We start from the raw sequence: 21,996 nt of genomic DNA, 5'->3' as shown, positions 1-21,996 counted from the left end.
GGTCGCGGCCCGAATAGCTCAGTTGTAACGTCTCTGACTGTGAAGCTGAGTGACACGAAACCCGTGTTCAGGGTTTTCTGTTGACCACCTGCAACCACCATCTTACCTGAACTGAAGCTTATCTTTGATCTTCAGTATCCAGACGATAAGCATCTATGAACCCAAACAGCATAGAAACTAAAATATTTAAACCTTATAGTTAACAAATTGCCTTAAGACTAATTATTCAGCTTTCAATGGTTCACATTTTCATATTCAATTAGTTTCTGTAAATAATGTCTAGCCATCATTCGTTAATATCGATGTTAACTGTCTCACTTTTAAGAACCACTGAAGCCTTTTTCTTTCCAATAATTTGTTTTATCCATCAATATGAACTATACCTCAAGAATTTCACATAGGAACAATAGAAACAATAACGAGGCGGACTTGCATGCATATAGCAAACAATTCTCTTTGAACCTCACACACAACAATATTGTCATGCATCCAGTCGCTAAGTGGATAACGCAATGGTGTTTGAAGCAATCGGTACTAGGTTCGGGTTGCAGAGTGAACATCAACTCTGAGATGCAGGTACATCCAGCTGACGAGTTCCAAATAGGACGAAAGGCGCGTCCTGGATTTCACTGCTAGCCATGAGAATTTCATACACTGAATCAATAAGCTAGTCACCACATTATTCCACGTCATCAATACAATTGTACAACTTCTGTACAATAAAGTCATTGAGAAGAGAAACTTGTACAAACAGAATGTATTGCATGTCTAAATAGGATATATATAAATACTTACTTACTTACGCCTGTTACTCCCAATGGAGCATAAGCCGCTAACCAGCATTCTCCGATCCACTCTGTTCTAGGCCTTCTTTTCTAGTTCTATCCAGTTTTTGTTCATTCTTCTCATGTCTGTCTCCATTTCTCGGCCTAACGTGTTCTTTGGTCTTCCTCTTCTCATTTGGCCTTCAGGATTCCATGTGAGGGCTTGCCTTGTGACACAGTTGAGTGATTTCCTAAATGTGTGTCCTATCCACTTCCAGCGCTTCTTCCTGATTTCTTCCTCCTCTGGAATATGGTTTGTTGTCTCCCACAGTAGGTTGTTGCTGATAGTGTCTTGCCGACGGATCTGAAGTATATTGTGCAGACATCTGTTAATAAACACCTGTATCTTCTGGATGATGGCTTTCGTAGTTCTCCACGTACAGTAGAATTGTCTTGACATTTCTATTTAAAATTCTGATCCTGGTGTTGGTTGACAATTGTTTTGAGTTCCAGATGTTTTTCAGTTGTAAATATGTTGCTCTTGTTTTGCCTATCCTCACCCTCACATCTGCATCTGATCCACCGTGTTCATCAATGATGCATGTATATAAATATTATATATGTATATGTATATGTTATTATTATTATGAACTTACCCAGCTGATTGAAGACTACGTGCTACTTCTTTACCTAAATTTTGTATATATACCCATTTTGAATATGTTCCACCGGTAAGTAATGGGACTTTAGACATTTGCATTTGTGCTTCATCAAATAAACTTTGAACAATATAAACTGGAGCTTAAAAAAACAAGTAAAAATGAAAGTATTAATACTAAAGAAGGAACCTTTTTATGTTTTCTGAAAAATTTGGTTACCAGGTAACTGGATAAATAATCATTTCATATAAGTTAGTCATTTTGATCATTTGAATAATTGAATGGTAGTTTCAAGTAAAACATCTAAAATAGTGGCTAGCAGTGGAATCCATTTTGACGCGCGTTTCGTCCTATTTGAGACTCGTCAGACGGATGTACCTGCATCTCTGACCAGTTGCAGTCCTAAGCATTACTTGAATTCTAACAGATAAGTTAGTCATTTTGATCATTTGAATAATTTAATGGTAGTTTCAAGTAAACATCGAAAATGAGTAGTTCTTTCCAAGCTATTCTATCATATTTTATAGCTCATGACTAATGACAGGGTGGCAGTTCGCTTGAATATCAGGACTATCTGTTCCTAACAACTGGATATTTCAATAAGTTATCTGTTTTCTTGTTTGTTTTAACACATCATTATGTCCATTAGTCGTATAACCTATTCAAGTGTTATAAGTAAAGACGGATAGTGGCTAGCAGTGCAATCCAGGATGCGCGTTTCGTCCTATTTGGGACTCGTCAGCCGGATGTACCTGTATCTCTGACCAGTTGCAGTCCTAAGCATCAATGGGAAGATTCAAACAAACAATAATAAGTGAATTCTACTCAAGTGTGTTTGTGAAAAGTTTATGATATTTCGCCGTACAAGTTACAAAAGAGCCTAATCAGAGATATCGTGGTTGCTGACTATATTGATCTAAAAGAATATATATTATTCAGATATCAAATCCTGAACTGCCAACATCCAGCTAGCGTACACTCAAGGTGTTATCGTCAGGATTGATGAAAAAATAAGAAACGGAAACTTGTTGAGAACCCTATATTATACAAAATTGCAACTGATTAATTCAGATTCCACTGTTTCAATAAATATATCAATAACAAGATTCCTGAGTGATAAGCATAAGACATAATGAGAGTAATATGTGACGGAATAAATTGACCATGAAAACATTTATTTCCGAAGCTGTTTGTTGATTCAGCCAATATAAAACATAAAAAGGTAAAACAAGGAAATTTACTAATATGAAATATCAGAAGCGAGTTTTGTGGAAAATGTTTTAGTAATTTTATAGTTGGAATCATGAGTCAATTGAAGTTAGATCACCATACAAAACTTGGGAGCACTAGATGCCTGTTCCGCCCTAGTGTGGGACTCCACATCAGTGCGCAACTACGATCCTGCCTCGCGAGATTCGAACCCAGGACCTAACAGTCTAGCGCGTGAACGCTTGACCTTCAGACCACTAAGTTGGGCGGCATCCAACTGTGTTAATGTCTAACTTCAATCAATCCACGAAATTGAGCAACCACCACTTTAAAAATTCTCTGAGACAGTAATCAATTTCACTTCTAAATAAACAATTGAACCACTAAGATAGTTGGCTGTAAATGACTGTTGAACTCTTGTATTAATGATTATACTATAGAGAATGTCATTATAATTCATAAATAATTGAAATCCTGAAGTCCTGGAATAAACATCAACTTTTGCATGCAGGTACATCCAGCTGACGAGTCCCAAATAGGACAAAACGTTCATCTTGAATTCGTTTGCTAGCAACTATCCATCTTTACTGATTCAAATCCTTTTTTTTATAGTAGATTAATTTCAATGATTTAATAAACTTACTTCTTAAATGTGGATACATAAACGGTGCCAAATAACATTTCCATTTTTCTTCTTTTGGATGAGCTTTACGACATGGTTTTGGTATTCTGGGATTCCAAAATCTTCCATTAAAAATAAACAAATATAACATATATATTCATATACATATGTGTAGAATGTAAAATCTTACATATAATCCAAACTCATTATGTTATGAAAGAAAAGGATTTTTATGCCGTAATTATTACGTTTCTTAACTGCATTTATTATAAGTATGCGGTTATGGAGATTATTAAGTTTTTCATTGCTCACTAGTGATTAGCTTCGTGAGAGAATTCTCGGAGTTCTAGTGAAAAGCCGTGACTGATGGAGCTAATCCATGTCAGGTAGAGACAGGTATCTACCTTAATACAATGGAAGATAGTCAATTTTGTGGATTGGTTGGGGTTAGACATTATTACCGTTGGATACCATCTCAGTGGACTAGGGGTTAGGCGTTCACGCGCAAGACAAAATGTCCTGGGCTCGAACCCCACATGAGGGATCATGGACGTGCACTGCTAAGTAGTCCCATACTAGAACAAAACAGTCGTCCAATGCTTCCAGGTTTTCAATGATGATCTAACATCATTAGATTCAGCTTTAACTAAATATTAGGTTAAAAATGTACTTCAATAGAGTGATAACTTATAAATCATCCATTTCTTGTGACTGTATTGTTGTATTCTAAAACTCTTCTAGTTAATAACTTCATCATCGTCATATCAAGTAAATTACTGCTCATTATGATGGTGTTCTGTTCAATAAATAAAAGAACTGAGTTCATTAGGATCTAAATCGACTAGGTTAAGATCATATTCATTTGATTTGTCCTACAATACATCCCATTTGTAACAAAATAGATTTGTTTTCATTTCCCCTATTCTATCTTTCAAATGGACTGATTATTGCATGTTTTATCATCTCTACATTGCATTATGCCTCTGTTGTATCCCGAAGAGAATTGTGAATGGTAACTTTTGAGAACTATTTATGGACCAATATGATATGTATATTTCCTATTGTATAATTGTTAAGTAACTAACCTAATCATATTCGTGTTCTTCTTATTATAAGCTTTGAACTATTATTATACGATTCTTGAGTTATCATCAGTCTATCGATTACTTTCCCCCTATTCACAGCCACATTTGGCTAAATATTGTACAAATGTTATTTTCTATTTTATGGTACGATGTCGTCTGTTTGTTTGGTATATAAACCCAGTATGTTTGTGAATAATGATTCATACTACAGAGGCTGTTATTGTTGTTCTGGACTTAACTGGGTGGGCTAGGCAGATCGCAGGACTGGTGAGCAATCTAGACTGCTCGTACGGTTTTCGTGTGTCACTGTTCCAATCGATGATTCGCTGCTCCCTGATTGGCGGTCTTATGAAGTCACACATTAGCTAGGCATCCACTGGGCCACAAGATATAACAGCCTCGCACCGTATTACTTACTTACTTACTTACGCCTGTTACTCCCAATGGAGCATAGGCCGCCGACCAGCTTTCTCCAACCCACTCTGTCCTGGGCCTTCTTTTCTAGTTCTTTCCAGTTCTTGTTCATTCTTCTCATGTCTGTCTCTATTTCTCGGCGTAATGTGTTCTTTGGTCTTCCTCTTCTCCTTTGACCTTCAGGATTCCATGTGAGGGCTTGTCTTGTGACACAATTGGGTGATTTCCTCAAAGTGTGCCCAATCCACTTCCAGCGCTTCTTCCTGATTTCTTCCTCCTCTGGAATCTGGTTTGTTGTCTCCCACAGTAGGTTGTTGCTGATAGTGTCTGGCCATCGGATCCGAAGTATCTTGCGTGGACAGCTGTTAATAAACACTTGTATCTTCTGGATGATGGCTTTCGTAGTTCTCCACGTCTCTGCCCCATACAGAAGAACTGTCTTGACATTTGTATTGAAAATTCTAACCTTGGTGTTGGTTGACAATTGTTTTGAGCTCCAGATGTTTTTCAGCTGTAGGTATGCTGCTCTTGCTTTGCCGATCCGCGCCCTCACATCTGCATCTGATCCACCGTGTTCATCAATGATGCTGCCCAGATATGTAAAGATTTCCACATCCTCCAAAGCTTCTCCGTCAAGTGTAATTTGATTGGTGCATATTGTATTGTATCGGAGAGTCTTGCTTTTCTCTTTGTTTATATTGAGACCTACTGCTGCTGAGGCTGCTGCTACACTGGTCGTTTTCTCCTGCATTTGTTGTTGCGTTTGTGATAGAAGAGCCAGATCATCCGCGAAGTCTAAATCGTCAAGCTGCATCCTGCCTGTCCACTGTATCCCGTGCATTCCTCCAGATGTTGACGTCTTCATAATCCAGTCGATCACCAGGAGAAAGAGAAAGGGTGAGAGTAGGCAACCTTGCCTAACACCGGTCTTTACTTCAAACGAGTCGGTGAGTTGTCCTCCGTGACGATTTGGCAGTTTAGTCCATCATAGGAGTTCCGTATGATGTTGACTATCTTCTCAGGCACGCCGTAGTGTCGAAGAAGCTTCCATAGTGTCGTCCTGTCTACGCTATCAAATGCCTTCTCGTAGTCGATGAAGTTGATGTACAGTGATGAATTCCATTCGATTGATTGTTCCACAATGATACGTAGAGTTGCGATTTGATCTGTGCACGATCTATCCTTACGAAATCCAGCTTGTTGATCTCGAAGTTGAGCGTCCACGGAATCCTTCATCCTGTTTAACAATACTCTGTTGAAGACTTTTCCTGGTATTGAGAGAAGAGTGATGCCCCTGTAGTTGTCGCACTTGCTGAGATCGTCTTAATTTGGTATCTTGATCAGAAGTCCTTTTTTCCAGTCTATTGGTACTTGTTCTTCATCCCAAATCTTACTGAAGAGGATGTGGAGTATCTTGGCAGTTGCTGTTACATTTGCTTTCAGTGCCTCTGCTGGGATGTTGTCTGGTCCCGCTGCTTTGCCACTCTTGATTTGTCTAATGGCCATGCTGATCTCTTCAATTGTTGGTGGGCCAATATCGATTGGGAGGTCTGTGGGTGCTGCTTTGATGTTGGGTGGGTTCAGTGGAGCTGGTCGATTCAAGAGTTCCTTGAAGTGTTCTACCCACCTGTTTCGTTGTTCTTCAATGTCGGTGATTACTTTGCCTTCCTTGCTTTTCACTGGTCTTTCTGGCTTACGGTAATTTCCAGCAAGTTTCTTTGTTGTATCATACAGTTGTCTCATGTTTCCCTCTCTTGCAGCCTTTTCCGCTGTCATTGCTAAATCTTCCACATATTTACGTTTGTCGGTCCTGATGCTCCTCTTCACTCGCTTGTTTGCCTCTGTGTATTCGGCTTGTGCCTTGGCTTTTTCTGCTCTTGTTCGGCTGATATTGATTGCTGCCTTCTTGTTCCTCCTTGCTTCAATTTTATCCAGTGTACCAACAGTGATCCATTCCTTGTGATGGTGCTTCTTTTGGCCCAGAACCTCCTGACATGTTGAAACGATTGCCTCCTTGATACCTTTCCAGTTGCTCTCTATGGTGGTTCCCTCTCCATTGAGTAGGTCATGAAAGGCCTGGAACCTGTTGCTGAGGGCTATGTTGAATTTGTTGAGTTTGTCAGCATCTCGAAGAAAGGCCGTGTTAAACTTTTGTGATGTTGTCCGCGCTTCCAGTGCTTCTTGAGTTTTAGTTTCATCTTGGCGACCAGCAAATGGTGATCGGATGCTATATCAGCTCCTCTTCTGGTTCTCACATCCTCCATCGTCCTCCTGAACTTTTTGTTGATGCAGACATGGTCGATTTGATTTTGTGTAGTGTGATCCGGTGAAATCCAAGTGGCTTTGTGTATGTTTTTGTGTGGGAATATGGTGCCACCTATGACCAGTTTATTGAAGGCACATAGGTTTGCAAATCTCTCACCGTTTTCGTTCCTTCCTCCCAGTCCATGTTGTCCCATGACGTCTTCGTATCCAGTGTTGTCCATTCCAACCTTGGCATTGAAATCTCCCATTAGAATGGTCAGGTCCTTGGTTGGGCACTTCTCGAAGATTGACTGCAGCCTATCGTAGAATTGGTTTTTAGCGTCTTCATCGTAGTCGTTGGTCGGCGCATAGCATTGGATGACGTTCATTGTAATGCCCTCTCTCTTTATTTTGAAGGAGGCTTTGATGATCCTTGGTCCATGAGATTCCCATCCAATAAGTGCATTTTGTGCTTTTCTGGACAGCATCAGTGCTACTCCTTGTGTATGTGGGGCATTTTCTTCTTCATGACCGGAGTATAACAGAAGTTCCCCTGAAGACAGTCGTTGTTGTCCAACCTGCGTCCAATGTGTTTCACTGATTCCAAGCACTTCCAGGTTGTATTTCCTCATTTCCGCAGAAATTTGGAAGACTCTTCCGGTCTCCCACATTGTCCGGACATTCCATGTACCTATAAAAATTGTCGCTCTGGTTGTAAGAAGGTGCATCGGCCTCATGACTTCCGAAGGAACTCGGCTTTCATCATGAGACGTCATTTTTCCTTCTACTCCCAGGGCAGAGTTTGAATGGTTTGAATGATTTTTTCTGGTTAGCGTTTTTTTAGCGAGTTGATTTTCTACGGGATGGGGTCGCTAACCCCATGCCCAACCCTCCTCCTTTACCCGGGCTTGGGACCGGCAGTAGCCCCTGGAGGAGCTACAGGCGGAGTTCTCGCACCGTATAGTCATTTTGTATTCCCTAAATGCAATGAAATCTCAGGATGCAGGTATAAATATAGAGCCTTATCCAATCTAGTGATCGGACGATAAGTTTAACATTTGCAAATAAACGCTAGATTGTATTGATACAGCAAACATCTAGTAGTACCATACTAGTTTGATCTCATAAGGGTTTCTGAGAGTTTCATTAGAATATCCATATCAAAGACACTATTACTATTTTTCATCCAGGGTCAGATTATCTGTGGATAGCGACCTAAATATCGAAAACAAGAAGCCTAATTCAAGTACTTCTTGAACCCATCCTAACTTATAGTATTTCAATTTATCTTTTATGAATTATAACTTACTTCATTCCTCGATGAATACCTTCTTCTGGTGGACATTCAAATGCATTAATACATTTACTTTCTTGATAAGGAGGAATGTGAATAAACCATGATGAATCTATTATTCCACTAACTAATACAGGATATCCAATACGATTAAATAATTTTTTACCTAATCTATCAATATTCATAAGTACACCGATTCCTCCAGCACTGGAAAAAAATAAAGCATATTTTTTTAGAAGGATCAAAAGTAAAACAAATCTGATAATTGTAAGTAAAGATGGATAGTGGCTAGCAGTGGAATCCAGTTTGACGCGCGTTTCGTCCTATTTGGGACTCGTCAGCTGGATATACCTGCATCTCAGAGTTGATGTTCACTTTGGGACACGAACCCAGTACCTTTCGCTTCAAACGCCATCGCACAAGCTAATGGCTATTAGGACTCAGTGGCTAAGTGGATAATACGATGGCGTTTGCGGTCAGCGATACTGAGTTCGAGTACCAGAATAAACATCAACTCTGAGATGCAGGTACAGCCAGCTGATGAGTCCCAAATAGGACCAAACGTTCAACATGTTTTCCACTGCAAGCTATTGTCCATCTTTGCCTATTATGATTTTGATTGTATTAAAAATATTCTGCATTGTTTCCCCATTGTACCACTTAAACTTGTGTTAAATTTATTTAGGTTATTTATTTACTCTGAATGGATGACTTATATTAGGTCACGAAATGTCAGAAAAACAATTTTCTACTCATTGGAATATCATGAAAACTCCGCCTGTAGCTCCTCCGGGGGCCACTGCCGGTCCCAAATCCGGGTGAAGGAGGAGGGTTGGGCATGGGGTTAGCGACCCCATCCCGTAGAAAACCAACTCGCTAAAAAAACGCTAACCAGATTAAATCCTAGATGTTCAGTTCTATAAATATATTTGAATAGTGAATAGATGGATTTATATTGTATTCCATCTTCAGAGATTTTAGTGGATAGACACTATTATTCAACTTCATATAGTAGATGTTGTTAACCGTTTACTCCATGAAACTTTATATTATCAATAATGAATTAGTTGTTAATAATAATAATGAGTTAGTTATGTTATAGAACATTAACGATATTTCGAAGGAGTTTTGTTCGCTGAGCTGGATGGTTTGGTCGTGGAACTTTCGTCGTCCTTCTGAACGACATCATCAGCACAAACTTCGGGTAGAAGTGAAATGTTTGAATCTCTCCACATGTAGTTCATAGCTTGTCCTGTGCACCTCGATGTTGATGTTCTCCACCATCTCCCATTAACGATATGTTTTAAAACTATTTTCCTACTGACAATTTGTCATTTATAATGAAGAGTTCGTGTTGTACTTTTCAAAAGTTCAACATAATTTCTTTTAATAATTATTTATTGGTTAAATTCATGAGTCGACTTAAGCTCGACCACCTTGAAAAACCTGAAAGCACTGGACGGAGTCAAACTATTTCTGTTATGAAGCAGTTACTTACCAAAGACAGTGGTCGACGGTCACGCAATATCGCGGATTGGTTAAAGTCAGACATTAACTCCGTTGAATGCCGGTTCACTGATCTAGAGGTTAAACGTTCACGTGTGTGTTCGAGTCCCGCGTGCGAGTTCGTGAGTGCGCACTTCTGAGGAGTCCCATACTAGAACAAAACGGCCGTCCAGTGCTTCCAGGTTTTCCATGGTTGGCTAGCTTGATTCGAATCATGAAGTCAACTATTAAATTACTACAATTTCCACAAACCGTCATTCTGATTATAACTATTTCATTATAATACACCTCGACTATAAATGTAAAATCTAATTTGAAGTAAACAGTTAAAATAAATCAGTTAATTTCTTACCTAGAACCAGCAAATATAACTTTCTCTGTATAGGCTGCATTTTGCCATGGTATATTATCAATAACTGCTGCCAGTATACGTGATCCATGAAAATAGAAATCTGTTTAGTACGATATAACAATATATGGAAAACATGACAAACTTATCAAATAAACACATAATTGATGTTGTCTTAAATGAAGTTAACAACAATTAGTGAAATTTAATGGTTGAATTCATGAGTCGATTTAAGCTAGAATATCATCGAAAACCTTTAAGTATTGGACGGGCGTTTCGTTCCAGTATGGGACTCCTCAGAAGTGAGCATCCATGAATATGCACGCGGGACTCGAACCCAGGACCTTCGGTCTCATGCGCGAACGTATAACCTCTGGACCACTGAGCTGGAATCCAACGGTGTTAATGTCTAACTTCAACCAATTCACGAAATTGAGCGACCGTTCACCAACTGTCTTCAGTGAGTTGATATCTCTACAACAGACCTGGTTGAACTCCGCTGGCCACTGCTTCTCACTAGAATTCCAGGAAATACCTCTATGTTAAGTGTTTTTTATGACTTAGTTTCCAAGACTAAACTCTGTTTTGATTATTTAATTCTATTTGTAAATCAAAATATCCGAATAGAATCATGATTGATCACCTTTTGACTGTAAGAAATTTTATAGCAGACATTTTAACAACATAGTTTTTCATGTGAAAAATTCTAAAACTAACACCATTGGATACCGCCTCACTGGTAGAGAGATTAGATGTTCGAACTCAAGACTGAAGATCCTGAGTTCGAATCTCACGTGCATGATTGTGGATGCGCACGACTGAGGAGTCCTATACTAGAACGAGACTACAGTCCAGTGCTTCTAGATTTTCAATAGTGATCTAGCTTAAATAGACTCATGAATCCAACTGTTACCATACTACAATCTCCACAAACCCCCATATTGATAGATCCATATAAGTGTTTTTACATAAACTTAGAACAAATATGTTTAGTATAGACTAGTTGTTGAGAAAATTGTGATTGGCTTATCTTTCTTATGTTATATCTCGAACTTACATTCTTAGTATGTCGCGTAATACTTGAGCACTCGAACGCTAGAACCTACACAAGTCGCAAAGTGAGAAGATAGAAGACAAGTGGAAGAAATGTTATTCCAAACAGTGTCCATCATAGTACAAATCTCTCAGATATTTATAGTTTTTAGTAAACACAAAATCATCATTATAGTTATCCAATCCACATATAGTGGGTTATTAGCATTGTCCAATAACGAAGCTACATGTAGTGATTCTAGAATATTCTTCCAAAAGCCGATTGGATGGAATATGTTCGCTTCCTTCTGAGATTCCTAGAGCTTTCCCGACTTCACCCATGGATCGTCCTCACATCTTAACTAAACATTATAATATATTTCGATCATAGCATTTTCATTTTAGTAAACATTCAGTTATATCCCATTTGATTATATACTTCCAGTTTAATTTAAATGACATAGTTGGGTGATCAGCAAATAAAAACGATCATAACAATCATTGAGGAAATTCCACAAACTTTAAGCTCAATGATAAGCTAAAAGAGTTTCATTTTAAACATCTGAGATAGAAAGTAACAAATTTTTAGTAACGTGCAGTGATGTAGTACGTTTGGTAGGTTTTGTAATAACCTATTCAATCATGTAAATGATCTTTATCACAAACTGATACTGTTATATCTTAGTGAAGACGTAAGTACGGGTAACTTCCGGGACCTATTAATGGACGATTATTCTATATATAATCTTATTGTTTAACCATTGAATAATTAGATTGTGTATATCTATATTCATCTTATTATAAGCTTTATTTTGACCTATGGATTATTATTATACGATTACTGTCTCCCACGTTCACAGCCACATTTGGCTTGATCTTGTACAAATATTATTTTCTGTTTTATGGTGTGATTCGGTCTGTCTGTCTGGTATATAATCCGAGTATGCTTGAAATAAATGATTCGCATAACAGAAGCTGTAATTGGTGTTTTGGAATCAACTGGAAGGGCTAGGCGGATAAGGAACCCAATAAAGACGCTAGGCTGCTCATACCGGTCGAACTTCATTGTTTTGGCATAGTGTTAAGATTGGAAAAGTCGTGTCCCGATTGGTGAATAAATCACATGATAAAAGCCGGACATAAAATCACAACAAGTTGGCAAAGGTTTTTCTTTTCAAATTCATAACAGATACAAGTCAAGATATCACTGAAGATCATGAAAGATTACGTTAGTTGCTCCCTAGTACTAGACTTTTCAGTAGTTCACTAGTAGTTTCAGTCAGTCAGTCAGCTACAACGTAGGACCAGGCACACATAAGCATCGGTCCAAGTTGCCATACCTCGTTGGCACAACAAGATCAACACCGAATTCGTAGAAGTAATTAATTTAGTGATGGCAGTTTATAAAAGATAGGTTGTATATAAGGATATAGTATAGGAAGGAAGAAAGTTATGAAGCAATTTTAATTTCAAGGTTTAAGGGAAGATAAAGAGTGTATACACCTACGCCATTGTGATCGATTCTGAACCATGTCACACAGAGTCTCTAACCATTGGTTACGATAGTCACGCGGAACCCAACTAAGTAGTCTACATCTACTAACATGTCTCAGACTAATAGTTTGTAATGCCATTACAAACAATATAGATAATCTTTAACATCTGATTAGTCTAATCTCATAACAATTGTTTAAATCCCTAGATCCTCTTGTCAACAAAAGTTATTATTTTAAGGCAGTTCAGAGAATGTAAAAGTTAAAACTTTAAATTTTCATCTCTTACCTCCACTACGATTAGCCATTTTCCCAGTCCATAAATCACTTGAACAATATGGAATGAAACTAGAAAAAATTATAAAAAAAAGATAAAAGTATTGTAGTGAACAAGAAGACGAGCTGGGGGACAATCGAATCTATTTAAGCACAAATTACAGATTATCTCACTGAATTCTGATAATCATACAGTAAACAGTTCATTTGCAAGCTATCAATCAATTGTCTCAATCTTGACCATTCCTTCTGTAAATATTAATCCATCTTCTCTGGTTCCATTGTTCATACATTTTCATACCGATTACGCTTCATTCCTGTTCTTTCCTTATCGATGTTCTGCTAAAATACATTCTATGTCTGACCATCATCATATACTACTTATGTGGATATAAGTAGACCACACCATAGTATTATTGACATTTTCTTATATATTTAAAATTAAAACGATACAAGTAATAGAAGATTAATCATGTATTGCATTGAACTTACACACTATGAAATTCATGATAATTTGGATTTGCATTTGAATCTGATGAAAGTATTCCACCAACTGTAATATAAAGGCAAAATAAACATTTAGATCATTCTAATCATAATAATAATAGTAGTTGCATCCACTTTATATATACATTTAACTAGTTTTAATGAAGATACGTTTCAATTTGCACGGAGACTATGTCATCAGTTGGGAAATCCTTGAATATCATCCATTGGAAACCTGTTTATTGTTCTAATAATATATCGTCAAAAACTGAAATGGATAGCTGAAGGTCATAAGTTAGATATACTGATGAAGATCATGTAGTGAACGAGAACATCAGTGGGAACAATCGAATGTATATGAATACGAGCATAACAGAACCTCTTAGTAAGATCTGTAAACCACACAGTAAATTCCTTAATTGCAAAATGTCAATCAATGATCTCGAACTTCACTATTCCTTTTGCAAATTTTAGTCAATCGTCTCAGACTCCAATGTTCCTGCATTTCCATACTAAATGCCTTCTGTTTCCGTTCTTTCCTTCTTGATCTTCTACTTTCAGACAGTCGATTCCTGATTAACGTTAGATACTACTAATTCGATATAAGTAGCATACACATACTATGAATATACCCTATTGATAAGTATAATAGCATAATGATGATCAAGTTATTCAATGCTCCTTGATTTGGAATCATCCATTAACTAGTATTATTATTAAGTGATTGTTATATCTAGAGCTTTGATTCTTACTATGCCGCGTACTACTAGGCTACTTGAACGATAGAACCCGCAACGTCGCAAAAGAGAAGATAAAAGACTAGTAAGTAGGAAGTTTTATTCCCCAAAACAGTGTCAAAATATAGTACAGAAATCTCATGTATTTATAGTTTTTGACTGAGAGTAAATCATCATTTCAGACAACCAATAGACACATAGGGGTCATTCTCATCCATCCAATGGGGAAGCTACAAGTCGACATTCTAGAATATTCCCTTAGCAGTGATTGGATGGAATGTCTGCGGCTCTTTCTGGACTTCTTAAGGCTTCCTAGAGTCTACCGACGAGCCATCCTTACAGTGATATAAACTAAATCCTGTTGAATTATTTGTCATTGTATTAGCAGTAAATTACAGTCATAATGTAATACGGAGAATATAGAGCCTATAAATTGAGTCAGATAAAATTAATGCAGATCCTTCCTATTAATTTGTTTTCGAACATTTTAAGAAAAGTATACCAGTGGAGAAGATTTGTAGCTTAGGTTTGTGCTAATGATGTCGTTCAGAAGAACGATGAAAGCTCCACGACCAAACCATCCAGCTCCGAGAACAAAACTCCATCAAAGTATACCAGTGTCTGCCAAGTTAATTGTACATGTCAAGATATAGATATTAGAAGGATTGAAGGTGAGACTATAATTTATGGACGATCTTTAACTGACTCTAAAGTGATCTTGAGAATGTCCACCTACATACTAGGGCTAAATAAGGGTTATAAAGCAGTGTCAATAATAAGCATTATGATTTACAGTTGATGGTTAGGGTTAGGATTTAGATTTATGGTTTTCATCACGAACGGACATCAGCTTTAATGCTTAAATGTTATTCAGACAAGTAAGTGAAGGAATTTTGCGCCAAGATCTATGACCCGTTATCCTAAATCTGATTGGTTAGTCCATAAATTATAGTCTAGCCAAATTGAAAACAGTGCCAGTATCTATATGGTGTCGACAGATATAAGTATTATGCATCATCAATCGAAAGTGAAATACACAGAGGAAAAAGGTTACGAAGATTAAAGAGAAAAGAATGAGAACAAAGAATGATTGATATAGAGTCAAGAGAACAATGAAGTCTGTGACGATTAATTGACATTTGCAGAGGGAACAATTGACCGATATTTTACAAATGAAGTATTTACTGTATGGTTTTTTTTCTTCTTAAGGCTTATATGTATGGTAAGGTGATCCTTTTGTTAATTTCTATACTTGACTTCATTTCCGATGATGGGTACGGCTGATATTTTTTGATGAAATTGATTGGATAGCCGTTCTTTTGGAGGATAGTTTTCAGGTATTTTTCTTCAATTTTTCGTGCTGTAATTGTTCTTCAGTGTATCCTCTCCCTCTTGAATGAAGTTTGTACACAGTTGATTTTGTGAGTTCTTGAGTTGTTGCTATTGTAGTTGAGAAATCGATCGGTTTGGGTTGGCTTCCTGTACACTTGAGTTTCCAGTTTACCTGTGTCGGTTCTGGTGAATAATATATCTAAGAATGAGAGCTTGTTGTTAGACTCTTGTTCCATGGTGATCTTGATGTCATTGAAAACGTTGTTGATCTGCATGTAGGTGTTTTCTAGTTCATCCTTTTTGACGATGACGAATGTGTCGTCTACATAACGAACCAAAATTTTTGGTTTGATCACTGGTAAGATCATGGTTTCTAGTGTCTGCATTACTGCTTCTGCGACAAGTCCTGATATTGGCGATCCCATTGGTGTCTCTTTTGTTTGTTCGTAGATTTTGTTGTTGAATTGGAAATATGTTGTTCGGTATAAATCCATCAGCTCTAGTAGGCTTTGACTTTGAAGCTTCATATATTTTGTGAGATTTTCGTCGTTGGTTAGAAGCAAGGATAGAGTTACTTTTGCTAAGCTTGGTTCAATTGAAGTGAATAGCGCCGTTGCGTCGAAGGATATCATTAGGTCGTCGTTGTTGATTTGAATGTTCTTAATCTGATCAAGAAATTGTGTGGCGATTTGATGGAATGGGTCGACGAATCCACTTAATGTTTCAGTAATCGTGAGATTTCTCTTGACAAATTGTACGTTAGTGTTCCTCGTAGTGCTTTAATTCGACGTTGTGGAATGTCTACTTTGTGTATCATGTGTATTACCGTATGGTTCTTAGATCTTACTAAGATGCTCTGTTATACTCGTATTCAAATACATTCGATTGTCCCCACTTGTGTTTTCGTTCACTATACTGTTTTTACATTGATCTACATTAACAATCTCAAATTCAATATTAGGCAAAATTTTGTCCATAATCACTGTGGTGGACAAAGAAGAATACATCAAAAAGAGCCGAGGAACTACTCGAGGACAAAAGCATATACAATCCAATGGACATCAATTCAGTCAAAAAGCTAGACATTAGGCAAGACTTTATTGATATAATGTACATATACTTGTTATATGATTTCAATTGTAAAGAGCTAAAGGGAAACTCATAAAACATTCATAACTTACGTGTTCGAGTTTTTGGCCAAAATTTTGATGAGAATAAAGAAAATGCATTAGATTCACGTAAAATACAAGTTTCTTCATCAAAACAATACCAACCACCTTGAAAAAATAATTAAAATTATATTAGAAGAAATCAAGCAGATTGTAAATAAGCATGATATAAAAGTTCACTTAGTATAGTTTGTTTGAATCTTTCTATTGATGTTTAGGACTGCAACTGGTCAGTCTCTTATTGACTATATGTGCGTATTGCCTCGATATAAGAGACTGACCAATTGCAGTCCTAAACATCAATGAGAAGATTCGAACAAACAATACTAGGTGAATTTAAACTGCACCCCATTGCACAAGCAAGTGGCTATCAGGACTTAGTAAAAGAATGGATAACGCGATGGCGTTTGAAGTGAAAGGTATAGGGTTCGAGTCCCAGAATGAACATCAATTCTGAGATGCAGGCACATCCAACTGACAAGTCCCAAATAGGACAAAACGCGCATACTGAATCGGTTCGCTCGCCACTATCCACCTTTGCTTACAATGCTTGTGAAAGAAATCTCTCTATATATGTTTCTATGATGATTTTGATTTTGATTATTACCCTGAAGAAGTTCCAGACAAGTTAACTGGACGAAACATTGGTATTATCTTCAATTTCAATCGTTAAGATTATTTCATATATAATTTTCACATACAATTGACTTCTCTATACTTGGTACCCAATTGTTGTCAAGCTATCCGTTTTAATCTTAACGATTATTCATATAAATTACATTTAATTATAGTAAACAAGAATCGCTTTACTTACCTTCAAGAAATATTAACCATCTATTTACTGATTTATATTTTGCTGGACGATAATAATAACTAAAATAATAAAAAGAGATCAATGAATAAATAATCAATAATTTAAAAAAATCTTTTAATAAAATCAATAATCAATATTTCAATAAAATCAATAAAATTTTCAATGATAATCTAATATCGATTAATATCAGAAAAGATTTTTGCGGACAACTATTACGCACTACTGAGGAGTCACACAATAGGACGAAACAGCCATTCATCATGGTGGTTTACCTTCGATTGGCTCATGATTTCAACTATTAATTTAGCTTAGTTTATGAATCTAATGAAATTAAATAAATCATTCAGTTATTTTGAAAATCTTAGGTTTATATATTTAATCATGAATCGTTCTGATATTGATAAACATTGATTAAATTTACACTTTGAGGCAAGCTCTAACTTGGAATTGTGGAGGAAGGGTAAAGAAAACACTACATTGGGAATTGGAAGCAGATATGAAAAGGATGAATAGCAATTGGAATGAACTGGAAAGGATTGTCTAGGACAGGGTTGGATGTAGAATGCTGGTTGGCGGTCTATGCTCATCCACAAGAGGTAACAGGTTTAAGTAAGTAAGTAAGTAAAACTAAGCTCTGCCAGTTAAAGAAAGGGGTTTGTCGATAAACATGTAACTTTCGGAATAATTACTAGGGAATTTAGGAGCCTCCAAATGCCCTGGTGTGGCTGAGAGAGAAGAGGGCCCGCCCTTTCTCTAGAAATGCTCTCACGGGGCCATACGTATACAGCCACTGCCAGTGAATTCCTATTCACTGCCTTCTCATGGCAAGGGTGTTGTTTACGAAATTGAGAGGACGAAAAGCGAATGTGCAGCATTCTAACCAACTTGGTAGACATGAAAGATCCACCTAGGAGATTTGGAAAACCTTGATTCCAAACCAATGGTGCACATTGGCTGCAGTACTTTGAGGGTAAAAATAGAGTATGAACCAATTGTTGGTCACCAGCTACCATGGGACTACATCTCACAATGCTCGACTGCCCTGTGGGTCAGACATTTAGTTCAATGGTTCGGGATGTGGACCCCAAAGAAAACCATCTGCTTCGGTCTGGGCGCCCGGGTAGCATCAAAGCCCTTACACAATTAAAATGAAACGAAAAATTTTTGTGCAGTCCATATATATCTGGTGTCCTCTTATACCAATATTTATGTGTTCAAATAAATAAATTAAATAATTAATTAAGAATAAATACAGTTGTTAAGTGTCACGTTGATATCCTGGAAATTTCTATCAGGCTGTGATTAGATGGAAACTCTTCGGCTTCTTTATGGCCTCTAGAAGCTCCGTTATACTTCTCAAAAGTCGTCCCAAGAATTACATATTACATTCTTTTGGTAACTAAAGGACTAGTTTAGTTTAAATTGAATTTCTAAATCTTTCAATAAGTTCCATGTATATTATGACTCTTATCTTATGAACTCAATACCTAGGTAAAAGCTAGAAACTCAAACACTGAATAACTATATTAAGTTAAAAAAGTAATAACACTTCGGAATTTCGCTCCTCATTTATTCAATGTAATTGATAAGTAAAATTGGATAATGGTGTTCGTAACATTTTCATTGTTCATTCATTTGATGTGTATTGGATATGAATGAATAGTTTTCACTAAAAATATTTCATTTAAAGTCTCTATAGATATTAACAAATGTCTGATGTAAACACATTAGTACAATACAATCCAACATACCGGCTGAATAATATATAAATAATAAATGTCAAAGTTCACTAGTGAATGGCTTCAAGAGATATTTCTTGGAGTTCTAGTAAGAAGCAGTGACCAGTGGAGTTCAACTAGGTCTGTTGTGAGATATCAACTCACTGAAGACAATGGTAAACGGTTGCTCAATTTCGTAGATTAATTGAAGTTAGACATCATTAACACCGCTGAATTCCACCTTACTCAGTGGTCTAGAGATTAAGCGTTCGCACACGAGACTGATATGTCCTGAATTCGGATCTCGCGAGACGTAGTCGTGAATGTTCACTGCTGAGGAGTCCCGCAATAGGACGAAATGGCCTTCCAGTGCTTCCAGGTTTTCCATTGTGGTACAACTTCAATTGACTCATGATTTCAACCCTATAATATTACTAAACTCTCCACAAAATGTACCCCTTCTGATAAGATAAAGAATGAAATTTAAAAAATAAAAAAATAAAAGATAGACCTACCCCGCTGATGAACCATCATTACATTTAGCTCCATCATTATTTATTAAATATAATTTATGTGATTGATATTGTAATTTTAAATGATTCCATTCATTATGTTTACTATTATGATGATTATGTAATTTTTCAATTTTAGTTTCCATGGGTTTCTTCAGTGGTTCCCATGGTTCCTGATTGATATTGATTAAATTCCAATTATTATTATTAGTAGTAGTTTGTTGTATAGATAACAATTTATCAGTAGTATATATCAATGTTTTATAATTTGATTTAGCTTTAACATGATCTAACCATGTTATAATAATAATTAAATAATATAGTAGTATATATTGACGTAATGAAATAATATATTTGATTAGAAATGTGATTTCAGTTGATATTGAATAAGATTCATATAAGAAATCTGTAAGATTGAAATAAAAGAAAAAAAAATTAGAAGGGGTGAATTGAAGGTTTTGGGTTCGGAAACACTGGATGACTGTTTCGTTCTATTGTGTGAGACTCATTAGAAGTACGTGAGGTGACATCATGGATGCGTACTGATGAGTGGTCTCATATCTAGAATGAAACGGACATTCAGTGCTTCAAACATTCTCATGATGGTCTAGCTTCAATCGATTCATGATCTTAGTTATTAACAAGAAAGATACTTTATATATTTATGGAGGGATTTCAAAAATCATATGTTGATTGACAACAATAAATCGAATTAGGTATATTTTTAAAAGATGATTAATGCATGAACTAATTTGCTTTTGTCCAAACAAATGAAGTGTTGTGTGGAATCTCATCTTTGAGTCTTTTTAAACATAACAAATAAGTAATTTAATAGTTGAATTCATGAGTCAATTAAAACTAGACTACTATCGAAAATGTTGAGGCACTGAATGACAGTTTCGTCCTAGTATGGGACTACTCAGCAGTGTGTATTCATGATCCCGCACGCAGAATTCGAACTTCGGACCTTCGGTCCCGCAAGCAAGCGCTTAACCTCTAGACCACTTAACGGTGATCCAGCGGTGTTAATTTCTTACTTTCATCAACCCACGATATTGCGCCACCGTCAACCATTATCTTCAGTGAGCTACTATCACACAACAGACGTGATTGAACACCACTGATCACTGCTTCTCACTAAAACTCCAGGAAATACCTCTTGAAGCCAGTCACTAATGAGCATATGATGAATATTATCAGAAACAGCCATCCGGTGCTTCCAGATATTCCATAGTGGTCTAGCTTCAATTGATTCATGAATTCAACTTTTAAATTATTATAATCTCCACAAAACCCCTTTCTGATAATAACAGATAATTCGCACTTTTGAATCACCTTAAAACACAAGAATTCATTCCGAAACGTTCATCTGTAGGGACTGTCATATCAGAAGATTTTATAACACATGAAAACGTGTTTTTATTGTGGGAATCAGGTTCATTTAAATGACATCGTTGTGTAATTTTTGTTATATTTGTAGTTGAAACCAAACGGCTGAAAGCGCTGTACTTAAGGTCTGTCTGTGTTGAAACTTGATATCTTAAAGAAATCAGGGTAGCTTATGAATTATGTAACGGTTATACACAATTTCAATGTCATGAACTTTAGCGGCGAATCAATAATGTTAAAATACAACTCCTGAATGACTATGATTGATTTCTATCAGTCAGAAATAAATACTAACAATAGTCGAAATGATCACAAAGTAATAAAGCTCGTTTGAACATCATTACTCAAAAGTCTTAGAGCTCTTCCTGAAATCTGAGAGTCATGCTTTAGATCCTCAATGGTGTCATGTATGCAACTTAGTGCGGAGGCTCATATTAAGATGAAACATATATCTAGTACATTCTCATTTGCAATTATCTTTTAAATAAGGTTAATACATGATGTATACTATAAAATAACACATCTTAGTTATAAAGTATGATAATATGAACTTGAAAATTTTGATATTCCCCTCTTCGAATGTGACACTATGTGACGGTTTTGAATTGAAAGGAAAACATTAAATCTACTTAGAATTCGAAAGTCTCCGTAACAGAACATGTAGAATATCTAGCTTTCTATAACTTCCTATAAAAACCAGCGGTTGATTAAAGTAAATCATTAGTAATATGTTTAATGGAAGGCATTATAAGTTGCAAACAAAACTTTATATTACTCTCAAATATTTAAGTAGTATATTTCAACATGAAAAATAAGCCTTATTTGTAAATATGGAGATTTGTGAAGACTGTAGTATTTTCACAGTCTAAATCACAAACATAATATGAACTAG

At 36.5% G+C, this 21,996-nt stretch overlaps 1 protein-coding gene across 1 annotated transcript in view; it reads right to left on the bottom strand.

Annotated features, from left to right (window-relative positions):
• The window catches only part of Smp_015820 (putative notum), a gene marked incomplete at both ends in the record, with an annotated part of 28,333 nt that extends 7,233 nt beyond the window's left edge, over positions 1-21,100 (bottom strand). Inside the window, 9 exons of the mRNA XM_018788973.1 lie at positions 1,421-1,565; positions 3,276-3,376; positions 8,307-8,498; positions 10,150-10,249; positions 12,961-13,019; positions 13,440-13,500; positions 16,684-16,779; positions 17,486-17,544; positions 21,051-21,100. Of these exons, the coding sequence (XP_018654463.1) occupies positions 1,421-1,565; positions 3,276-3,376; positions 8,307-8,498; positions 10,150-10,249; positions 12,961-13,019; positions 13,440-13,500; positions 16,684-16,779; positions 17,486-17,544; positions 21,051-21,100 (863 nt within the window). The remainder of the gene's footprint in view (positions 1-1,420; positions 1,566-3,275; positions 3,377-8,306; positions 8,499-10,149; positions 10,250-12,960; positions 13,020-13,439; positions 13,501-16,683; positions 16,780-17,485; positions 17,545-21,050) is intronic.
• Between the last annotated feature and the right edge of the window lie 896 nt (positions 21,101-21,996).

This window comes from Schistosoma mansoni, chromosome W, assembly GCF_000237925.1.
Source record: "Schistosoma mansoni strain Puerto Rico chromosome W, complete genome".
Lineage (NCBI taxonomy): Eukaryota > Metazoa > Platyhelminthes > Trematoda > Strigeidida > Schistosomatidae > Schistosoma > Schistosoma mansoni.
This window is presented reverse-complemented; position numbering and strand designations above follow the sequence as displayed.